Here is a 12,192-nt window from a genome sequence, read left to right as displayed (position 1 = left end):
GCCGAGAAAGCCACCATAGAAGAGAATTTCTGGTCTCTTGATCCAGATTCAGAGAAGGGGATAAGTCTGAGTAATCCCCATTCCACTGACTTAGCATGCACAGTTGCAGTGGTCTGAGGTGTAAGCGTGCAAAGGGTACTATGTCCATTGCCGCTACCATTAAGCCGATTACCTCCATGCATTGAGCCACTGACGGGTGTTGAATGGAATGAAGGGTGCGGCAAGCACTTTGAAGTCTTGTTAGCCTGTCCTCTGTCAGGTAAATCTTCATTTCTACAGAATCTATAAGAGTCCCCAGGAAGGGAACTCTTGTGAGTGGAACGAGTGAACTTTTCTTTTCGTTCACCTTCCATCCATGTGACCTTAGAAATGCCAGCACTAACTCTGTATGAGACTTGGCAGTTTGAAAGCTTGAAGCTTGTATCAGAATGTCGTCTAGGTATGGAGCTACCGAGATTCCCCGCGGTCTTAGTACCGCCAGAAGAGCACCCAGAACCTTTGTGAAGATTCTTGGAGCTGTAGCCAATCCGAATGGAAGAGCCACAAACTGGTAATGCCCGTCTAGGAAGGCAAACCTTAGGTACCGATAATGATCTTTGTGAATCGGTATGTGAAGGTAAGCATCTTTTAAATCTACAGTGGTCATGTACTGACCCTCTTGGATCATAGGTAAAATTGTCCGAATAGTCTCCATCTTGAACGATGGAACTCTTAGGAATTTGTTTAGGATCTTTAAGTCCAGGATTGGTCTGAAAGTTCCCTCTTTTTTGGGAACCACAAACAGATTTGAGTAAAACCCCTGTCCCTGTTCCGATCGTGGAACTGGATGGATTACTCCCATTAACAAGAGTTCTTGTACGCAGCGTAGAAACGCCTCTTTCTTTGTCTGGATTGTTGACAATCTTGACAGATGAAATCTCTCTCTTGGAGGAGAGTATTTGAAGTCCAGAAGGTATCCCTGAGATATTATCTCTAGCGCCCAGGGATCCTGAACATCTCTTGCCCAAGCCTGGGCGAAGAGAGAAAGTCTGCCCCCCACTAGATCCGATCCCGGATCGGGGGCCCTCAATTCATGCTGTTTTAGGGGCAGCAGCTGGTTTCCTAGTCTGCTTGCCCTTGTTCCAGGACTGGTTAGGTTTCCAGCCTTGTCTGTAGCGAGCAACAGCTCCTTCCTGTTTTGGTGCAGAGGAAGTTGATGCTGCTCCTGCTTTGAAATTACGAAAGGAACGAAAATTAGACTGTCTAGTCTTGGCTTTGTCCTGAGGCAGGGCATGGCCTTTACCTCCTGTAATGTCAGCGATAATCTCTTTCAACCCGGGCCCGAATAAGGTCTGCCCTTTGAAAGGTATATTAAGCAATTTAGACTTAGAAGTAACATCAGCTGACCAGGATTTTAGCCACAGCGCCCTGCGTGCCTGAATGGCGAATCCTGAATTCTTCGCCGTAAGTTTAGTAAGATGTACTACGGCCTCCGAAATGAATGAATTAGCTAGTTTAAGGACTCTAAGCCTGTCCGTAATGTCGTCCAGAGTAGCTGAACCAATGTTCTCTTCCAGAGACTCAATCCAGAATGCCGCTGCAGCCGTGATCGGCGCAATGCATGCAAGGGGTTGCAATATAAAACCTTGTTGAACAAACATTTTCTTAAGGTAACCCTCTAACTTTTTATCCATTGGATCTGAAAAAGCACAGCTATCCTCCACCGGGATAGTGGTACGCTTAGCTAAAGTAGAAACTGCTCCCTCCACCTTAGGGACCGTTTGCCATAAGTCCCTTGTGGTGGCGTCTATTGGAAACATTTTTCTAAATATCGGAGGGGGTGAGAACGGCACACCGGGTCTATCCCACTCCTTAGTAACAATTTCAGTAAGTCTCTTAGGTATAGGAAAAACCTCAGTACTCGTCGGTACCGCAAAATATTTATCCAACCTACACATTTTCTCTGGTATTGCAACTGTGTTACAATCATTCAGAGCCGCTAACACCTCCCCTAGTAATACACGGAGGTTTTCCAGTTTAAATTTAAAATTTGAAATATCTGAATCCAGTCTGTTTGGATCAGAACCGTCACCCACAGAATGAAGTTCTCCGTCCTCATGTTCTGCCACCTGTGACGCAGTGTCTGACATGGCCCTAATATTATCAGCGCACTCTGTTCTCACCCCAGAGTGATCACGCTTACCTCTTAGTTCTGGTAATTTAGCCAAAACCTCAGTCATAACAGTAGCCATATCCTGTAATGTGATTTGTAATGGCCGCCCAGATGTACTCGGCGCTACAATATCACGCACCTCCCTCTGAGCGGGAGATGTAGGTACTGACACGTGAGGCGAGTTAGTCGGCATAACTCTCCCCTCGTTGTTTGGTGAAATTTGTTCAATTTGTACAGATTGACTTTTATTTAAAGTAGCATCAATACAGTTAGTACATAAATTTCTATTGGGCTCCACTTTGGCATTGCAACAAATGACACAGGTATCATCCTCTGAATCAGACATGTTTAACACACTAGCAAATAAACTTGCAACTTGGAAATACAATTCAATTAGAATAATATTAAAACGTACTGTGCCTTTAAGAAGCACAGAAGATCTATGACAGTTGAAAATTAATAAATTGAAAACAGTTATATCAATCCTTGTAAACAACACAACTTTAGCAAAGGTTTAATCCCATTAGCAAAGATAACAAATTCTGAAAGCAGGAAACAAATTACAGAATAAACGTTTTTTATCTCAGTCAAACTATAATTCTCACAGCTCTGCTGAGAGAAATTACCTCCCTCAAAATAAGTTTTGAAGACCCCTGAGCTCTGTAGAGATGAACCGGATCATGCAGGGAATACAATGAGTTGCTGACTGAAATATTTGATGCGTAGTAAAAGCGCCAAAAAAACGGCCCCTCCCCCTCACACACAGCAGTGAGGGAGACCAGAAACTGTCAGAAAACAGATTAAGCAACTGCCAGTGGAAAAATAGTGCCCAAACATTTATTCACTCAGTACCTCAGTAAATGAAAACGATTTTACATTCCAGCAAAAACGTTAAACATAATTTCTAGTTATTAAACAGCTTTATGTATTTCTTACAGTGTAATTCTAGTGAAGTACCATTCCCCAGAATACTGAAGTGTAAAGTATACATACATGACATTATATCGGTATGGCAGGATTTTCTCATCAATTCCATTGTCAGAAAATAAAAACTGCTACATACCTCTATGCAGATTCATCTGCCCGCTGTCCCCTGATCTGAAGTTTACCTCTCCTCAGATGGCCGAGAAACAGCAATATGATCTTAACTACTCCGGCTAAAATCATAACAAAAACTCTGGTAGATTCTTCTTCAAACTCTGCCAGAGAGATAATAACACACTCCGGTGCTATTTTAAAATAACAAACTTTTGATTGAAGATATAAAACTAAGTATAATCACCATAGTCCTCTCACACATCCTATCTAGTCGTTGGGTGCAAGAGAATGACTGGGAGTGACGTAGAGGGGAGGAGCTATATGCAGCTCTGCTGGGTGAATCCTCTTGCACTTCCTGTTGGGGAGGAGTAATATCCCAGAAGTAATGATGACCCGTGGACTGATCACACTTAACAGAAGAAATGAGACTTAAATAATGTGGAGACAAAAGCGACGCCCATATTTTTTAGCGCCAAATAAGACGCCCACATTATTTGGCGCCTAAATGCTTTTGGCGCCAAAAATGACGCCACATCCGGAACGCAGACATTTTTGGCGCAAAATAACGTCAAAAAATGACGCAACTTCCGGCGACACGTATGACGCCGGAAACGGAAAAGAATTTTTGCGCCAAAAAAGTCTGCGCCAAGAATGACGCAATAAAATGAAGCATTTTCAGCCCCCGCGAGCCTAACAGCCCACAGGGAAAAAGAGTCAAATTTTTGAAGGTAAGAAAAAATGAATAATTTAAATGCATAATCCCATATATTTAGAACTTTATAAACAAAGTGCTCAACCATAGCTTAGAGTGTCACAGAAAATAAGATTTACTTACCCCAGGACACTCATCTACATGTTTGTAGAAAGCCAAACCAGTACTGAAACGAGAATCAGCAGAGGTAATGGTATATATTGAGTATATTGTCGATCTGAAAAGGGAGGTAAGAGATGAATCTCTACGACCGATAACAGAGAACCTATGAAATAGACCCCGTAGAAGGAGATCACTGCATTCAAATAGGCAATACTCTCCTCACATCCCTCTGACATTCACTGCACGCTGAGAGGAAAACCGGGCTCCAACTTGCTGCGGAGCGCATATCAACGTAGAATCTAGCACAAACTTACTTCACCACCTCCATCGGAGGCAAAGTTTGTAAAAACTGAATTGTGGGTGTGGTGAGGGGTGTATTTATAGGCATTTTGAGGTTTGGGAAACTTTGCCCCTCCTGGTAGGAATGTATATCCCATACGTCACTAGCTCATGGACTCTTGCTAATTACATGAAAGAAATTGGGTTCAGTGTCCCTTTAACTATGTGCGGGGAAAAGCAACAAAACAGCTCACTTTTGTCTATCACTTGTGTTTACAGCTTCAAAATGTTGTTACCTTGTGAAGATCTGACATTTGCCTGTGTTTCATCAAGGAATCCGCAGTTGGGAACTGTCTCCGGCACAGGAGGCATGCCATCTTTTTCCAATCTGTCAGTTTTTCTTGTAAGCTGATGTTTGGTGCTATAAAGGACGGTTTAGGAATAGCCACCACAGGTGGTGGCACAGCTGGTGGGTTTGGTTGTGTTTTTTTCTTCAATGTTGGAAGTATTATTTGTTCTTCCTCCTCCTCCTCTTCACTGTCATCTCCATACTCTCCAAGCAGCTTTATCAGAGGGTTTACCTTGAATTATATAAAAAGGAACATAAATATCCAATGAGAAAGTTGGAAATGCAAGATTCTACAGTTCTTACAACTTTAAGTGACGGCATATGGAGCAGGAAATGATTATTGGCAAACTGCAAATCAAACCAGAATGTGCAACGACCTGTTCACAAGTAAACACCATCTCTTGCTCACTTCCCTCTTATTCTTTTTGTCCCTCTCCCTTATCTTGGCTAAAAGGTCAAAGACGACACATGGTCTTAAGGAAGCCACACAAAACTCAGCACAAATGACAACCACATCTCCTCAACCTGGGGTTCCCTTTTTGAGTCAGATTCTAGGAACCCCTGCACAGCAGATGGGAAACAAGACTACAATCTCTCTTCCCAATTGCCAGCTGTAGTGGAAACTCCATGACATCACCAGTAGGGACTCCACTGTTACTGCATTTGCAGCTGGGGAAGAATTCTTTAAAGCTCACATCTCAGGCCCTCGCAAGCTTACAAGGAGATGAGACCTCTCATCTGAGCCCCTTTTCTTTCCCCGTTTATCTAGAGAGACATGAGTGATCTATTTTAAAAAAGGAAAACGCCACCATTACAAACTTCCACATTAGAAACTAGTTACATTCTAGTGATGGGGAGAGTGCTATTACAGGACCATATCCTACCCTCTTAAAATGAGGGATCACACTTCCCTCTTTCAGGTAATCAAAGTGGAAATTGTGATTACCTGCCTTAATTATGCACCTGTGCAGTGTTTGTGTTTCATGGAGGGGAATAGGGGCTCTAAAATTGCTCCCTCCACCTCACTAGAGTGGTATGAGATCCAAGTTTAGTTTAAAGCATACCTATGTAGGGTGAGATGCTGGGAGCTAGCTGCCTCTTGTCAGATTACTGATGTGTCCAGCTAGCTTCCAATAGTGCAGGTCCTTCAATAAAGGATACCAAGAGAATGAAGCAAAATTTATCAAAGTAAATAGGAAAGTTGTTTAAAATTGTATGTTCTATCTGAATCACGGAAAAAAATAATTTTTGGGTTCATGTCCCTTTCATTTTGACTTTTATGTCCCTTTAAGTCATTCAGGATACTTGAGAAGCCCTCAACTGTGGGGAGGGGCCACACCTGCACTTGTGAGTACTATGTCAAATAATAATTTATGCTTAACTGATAGATTCTTTTCTTTCTTGGCAGTGAGTCCACAAATTCATCATAACCTATGGGTAATACTTCAACTGGCCACCAGGAGGCGGCAAAGACAACGCAAGCAAAGCATTAAAAATCCCTCTCCCACTTCCCCTACCCTCTCAGTAGTTGCAGCAGAGTATAAGGTAAAGTAGAGATAAAAGGGGTACAGAGGTGACAAAAGATTGCAGCCACCACAAAATTCAGGGCAGGTTCGTGGACTCTCACTGCCAAGGAAGAAAATAATTTATCAGGTAAGCATAAATTATGTTTTCTTTCTAACAGCAGTGAGAGTTCACAAATTCATCATAACTTATGGGAAACCAAGCTGTGGAGTCCAGATAAATTTAGGGAGGGAAAGGCAGGGAAGGCAGTCCTAAGAACTAGGCACCACCGCTCTAAGAACCTCCAAGAGAAACCCCTGCTGAGCCAAAAACATCAAATCTGTAAAATTTTGTGACGGGTATGCAATGACGACCAAGTAGCAGCCTTACATATCTGTTCAACTGAAGACTCATTCTTAAGGCCCAGGAAGAAGACACAGCACGGGTAGAATGTGCCATAATTTAAGATGGAGGCTGTAGTCTGACTTCTACATACGACATGCAAATCAAACTTCTGAGACAGAAATGGTAACAGCTGTGGCTTTCTAACCTTTGCGCTTACCAGAGTGCAGGACAAATAAGGAAGATGATTGATGAAATTCCTTGATAGCATGAAGATAGAACTATAAGGCTCTAACCCCATCCAGATTATTGTAAAAGCTTCTCCTTAGTCGAAGAAGGATTGTAACAAAGACGGAACAACAATTTCTTGATTAATATTGTGAGTTGAGACAACCTTAAGTAAAAACCCCATCCTTGTTCTCAGTACGGCCTGATCCGAATGAAACACTAGATAAGGTGGGTCACATTAAAGAGCAGAAAATTCAGACAACCTTCGGGAAGAAGAAATAGCCAAGAGGAATAACACTTACCAAGAAAGCAACTTAATATCAATAGAATGCATAGGCTCAAATGGAGCCTGTTGAAGAGCTCTCAAACTAAATTAAGGCTCATTGGTGGAGCAAAGGTTTTTTTTTTTTTTAATAAAAGGTCTAATTCTAGCAAGAGGCTGAACATCTGGCAAACAAGCCAACCTATTATGCAACAAAACAGAAAGCAGAAATCTGACATTTAAGAGAACTAGCCGACAGGCCCTTCTCTAAACCATCCTGTAGAAACTGAAGAATGCGTGGAACCTTCACCTTGTGCCAAGGAAAACCACAATCTACACACCAAGACAGATAAACCTTCCATACTTTGTGGTAAATACGTATGGTAACAGGCTTTCTAGCCTGAATCAGGGTATCAATCCCTGCCCCAGAGAATCCTCTAGGACAAAAACTAAGCGTTCACGCTACATGCAGTCAGCCTTAGAGAATCTATATTTTGATAGAACAGACACTGAGCTAGAAGGTCCAGCCTCTGATGCCATGGAGGAGGAGATGACATCCTCACCAGGTCTGCATACCATGTCCTCCGTGGCCATGCAGAAGCTAACAGAATCGCTGGAATTCCCTTGTTTGATTCAAGCTATTACTCGAGGGAGCAGAACAACTGGAGGAAAAAGATACACAATATTGAAATAAGGAACTGCTAAAACGTCCACTAACTCTGCCTGAGGATCTCTTGATCTGTATCTCGCAAGTATGGCATTGAGATGGTAAGCCATCAGATCCATCTCCGGGCACCCCTGGAGATGGATCATTCCCTGGAGTGTAAAGTCTGTCTGTTCAGAAAATCTGCTTCCCAATTGTCCACACCTGGAATGTGGATAGCAGATATTTGGCACTTAAACTTCTTTGCCCATTGAAGGATATGAGACACCTCATCGCTAGAAAACTGCGGGATACGCCCTGGTGGTTGACATAGGCCGGAGCGGAACTAGGGCCACGCCTGAAAAGCATTGCAGATGGCCCTCAACTCCAGAAAGATGATCAGAAGAACTGCTTTCTCTGGAAGCCAGGTACCCTGGGCTCTTCAGAGAACCCCAGACAGCACCCCAGCCTGTCAAACTAGCATCTGTTAAGTTCTTCCAGGATGGGCGTAGAAAACGTGCCCTAAAGCCTAGTTTCTCAACCTGTGGTAAGTATACCCCTGGGGATACTTTGGGCATTGGCAAGGGGTACTCCAGGGTTTGGCATTCATTTGTTTCTCCCTTGATGTAGCTATTGTAAACATGACATATTAAAAAGGTAACTGTTTCTTATGTCTACCCTCAAACACTTCTAACAGGGCAGGGTGCATGTTCTTGCCTATGTTGAACCCCTGCTTAATCAATGATTCACAACAAATTGTTAAAACCTTAGATTTTGGCTTGTTAGTGACCTGAGGGCTGGAAATGAGCTTCACTGATATGAACAGAGAAAGTGTATTACTGTGACCAAGTGTCACAGAGACCAGCGGTATTCTGAAATAGGTAAAGTGCATCATACTAAAGTGTGCCGAAGAAAAACAAGACAGAAACTGTGTATGAAATTATTATTAAAAATAGAAAGACGGTAACAAATATTACTTTCCTCATCATGCAGAGAATAGTTTACTTTGCTCTTATTTTAATGCAAGAAGCACAGTAATTACAAATAATTAATGTCAATGGACGTATATATGTGTTTTGTGTGTTGACTATTCTTGGTTGTAATTTTACTAAATATTGAATCCGGAAAACATAAAACAAATAGATTACTAACGGCACTCGCCAGGGATGCCCCCTTTCCCCTCTGTTATTTGCCATTACTGTAGAGATTTTAGCAATTAAGATAAGGGAAAACGAGAGGATAATGGGTATTCAGTTTGGGAACATCACACAAAAACGCCTCCTATTCGCGGATGACATTATCTTCTCATTACAATCACCTTCAATTTCCATACCGACGCTCTTACAGGAACTAGAAGCATATAAACAATTTTCCAATTACTCCATAAACATGAATAAGTCGAGTATTGTGCATACACACCTTGATAAAGAGGATGCGGAATACCTCACTTGTAATACTCCTTTCCAAATTTCAAATTCCCTCAGGTATCTGGGACTGACCATCCCTAAGAACCCCCGAGATCTATATCACGAAAACTATGTAAAACTCCAAACTAATATATTTACTTTATTACATAACTGGCATAAACAAGGTCATCTATCCTGGATGGGCAGAATTAATACGATAAAAATGATGGCGATCCCCAAATATCTGTATCTGTTCCAAGCACTACCTATCTCAGTCCCGAAAACTTACCTGTATACCCAACAACGTATGCTAGAATCATTTATTTGGGCTTATAAGAAACCGAGAGTCTCCCGTAAATCCCTGTACTTAGATAAAGATGAAGGAGGGTTGAATATGCCAAACCTACTTCTATACCATCAGGCAGTGCACCTTACCCGAATAATAGCTTGGAACCACGGCTCACCATTTAAGCTATGGATCCAAATGGAAGCCACTCTGATTCAACAACAAAATATGAGAGATGTTTGTTGGATACCTAGGCCACATAGAACCCCTTTAACCACCGAAAATGAATGCATCAAAACAACATTGATGATTTGGGACAAACTTATTCAACGACCTAACAAACTTTCTACTCCAGTATCACCTATGACCCCTTTATTAGACAACACATTGTTCTTTAAACAACACCAATTTCAACATAACTCAGACAATATACAGCACAAAAATTTACCCATATACATGCTGACCGAATCTCCTCAAATAAAAGACAGGATAACCCTAAGGGATGCCCTAGGCCCCCCATTCCACAGCTGGTTCTCTTACTTACAGATAAGACATGCAATAGTGGAATGCGCATATAAAGATAATTGTCTGCGCAGGCTTTATCCCTTTGAACAATTGTGTACAAATATAGATATAGGAAGAGCGCACCTTTCCATCTCATATAGAATACTAAAAAACTCTACTCTAAACGAGCTACCCACATTTACCCAGCTATGGGAGCGCGAACTCCAAACCCAATTCCCAAGAGAGGCCTGGAAGAGAGCCTTTCGCTTAACTCACACAGCCTCCATCTCCTTATCTATGGCAGAATCGAATTATAAAATCCTCTCACGGTGGTACTTGACCCCACATAGACTACACAAAATATTCCCAGGGGCAAACTCTAGTTGCTGGAGACGTTGTGGCGAAATTGGCACCCCATCCCACATATGGTGGTCTTGTCCAGTGCTCTCACACTTTTGGTCTACACTTGAAAGAAGCATTAACTGCACACTAAACACACAAATTACCCTCTCGGCCCCTATGATTATACTTAACCATATTCCCAACGTGGGATGCGCATTTCGTAAAAAATTACTACAGATTCAGCTTACATGTGCCAAACGCATTATCCCCAGATTATGGAAACAACAACAACCACCCACCCTCCAACAATGGGAAGCCGAGGTGAACTATGTCTTATCTTTGGAAAAAAGATATGCATGCTATGTAGGCAAAAAAGACTTCATACTTAATGTTCTATTTCTTTGGGAGCAAAGGACAAAACAATAAATGTCCACTTGACGACGCAAAACCTAATAACAAACGACTAGACTTCACACAGAGAGGTTCCCCCCCCCCCCATCCTTCCCTACCTCTCCCCCCGGATTCTTCTATACTCCTATCTCTATTTCTACACATCTTAACTCTATACAACAAACTTTTGGTAAATTGAAGGCTAATTAAAGAGTAAACAGTTGACTTTATCTCTAACCATTCCCTTTTTAATCGATTCTCCAAGTGATGACAAATAAAGGGAAATTGTAATGCAAGTTGATACCTGACAGGTCACGTTTATCCACATGCTTTTACTATTTGAGAATTTATATGTTTGTATAAGTTGTTATTGAATATGTAAAAATTTCAATAAAAATTATTTAAAACCAAAAAAACAAAAAAAACAAATAGATTCCTTTATATTTACTTAATTAACATATCTGATACAAGCTTTCACAAATCAAGTGATACACATGATTTCTATTTTTGCTCATGTAAAAGATCAATAATATTTTAGCTACAGTTGAGGTACATAGAAATCAAATGAATGCATTTAGGGGTACTTGCTACAAAAAGCTTGAGAAACACTGCCCTAAAGGACTGGGTCTGTAGACAACCACAAGGAAAGACACTCTGGTCACAGGATCCAGAGATATTAACTGAGACAGACCTAAGTAACTCCCTTCCATTGACCAAGCATACATAACTGTAGAGGTCTCAGATGAAAATGAGCACCTCCATGCATTGAGCCACCGAGGACCAAGGAGTAGATTAAAGAAGACAGGCAGACTTTCTCCAGGCGCTGATCTTTGAGATAGATACGTATGCTGATAGAATCTATGATGATCCCCAGAATGAACACTCATATTCGGGGAGAAGAGATTATTTTCCAGATTCAACTTCCAGCCATGCAGCCGAAGATACCAGAGTAACCTCTATGTATGAGATGTTGGTAAATGTAAATATGGCGCATGAACCAAGATGTCATCCAAGTATGGCGCCACAGCAATCCCCTGTGGTTGGAGTACAGCCAGAAGGGCCCCGGGAATTTTTGCAAAGATTCTGGGAGCTGTAGCTAGACCAAATGCTACAATCTGGTAATGTTCATCCAGAAAGGCAAAATTAAGGTACTGGTAGTGATCTTGGTGAATTGGGGATATCAAGATAGGCATCCTTAAAAATCTATGGTGGTCAAGAACTGTCCCTCTTGTATGAGAGGAAAACTTGACCTGATAGTCTGCATCTTGAAAGAAAGATCCCTTAATAAGTTGACACTTCAGATCTAAAATGGGAGAGAATAAAAAGGTTTTTATTAGAACCATATCTCTGCCTGAAGCACTGGGACTACAATCCCATAAATCTTCTACACAGAGTAGGAAGGCTGATCTTTTTATACCCAAGGGTCCTGGACGGACTGAGCCCAAGCTCCCTGAAACAGAGATAATCTGCCCACTCCCTACTTGACCAGATTCCAGGTCGGGGCCCGACCCTTCATCCCGTTTTGTTTACTTGGGTCAACTTCATGGGTTGTTTGCTCTTATTTCACACTTGGTTAAGGCTTCCAGGTGCTCCTTGAAATTTCAGACTTAGATGAGGAGCTCCTCCTCTGTGTCTTGTTCTGATGAAAGGAGCA

The 12,192-nt window shown here is 41.8% G+C and overlaps 1 protein-coding gene across 4 annotated transcripts in view; it reads right to left on the bottom strand.

Moving 5' to 3' along the window:
• The window catches only part of LOC128666513 (RNA-binding protein 6), a 206,186-nt gene that overhangs the window by 27,631 nt on the left and 166,363 nt on the right, over positions 1 to 12,192 (bottom strand). For all 4 annotated transcript variants that reach the window (XM_053721153.1, XM_053721156.1, XM_053721157.1 and 1 more), the window contains exon 18: positions 4,580 to 4,864. In XM_053721153.1, coding sequence (XP_053577128.1) covers positions 4,580 to 4,864 — 285 coding nt within the window. The remainder of the gene's footprint in view (positions 1 to 4,579; positions 4,865 to 12,192) is intronic.

Source organism: Bombina bombina, chromosome 7, assembly GCF_027579735.1.
Source record: "Bombina bombina isolate aBomBom1 chromosome 7, aBomBom1.pri, whole genome shotgun sequence".
Lineage (NCBI taxonomy): Eukaryota > Metazoa > Chordata > Amphibia > Anura > Bombinatoridae > Bombina > Bombina bombina.
Note: the sequence above shows the minus strand (reverse complement) of the source record. Positions and strands in the feature narration are given on the sequence as shown.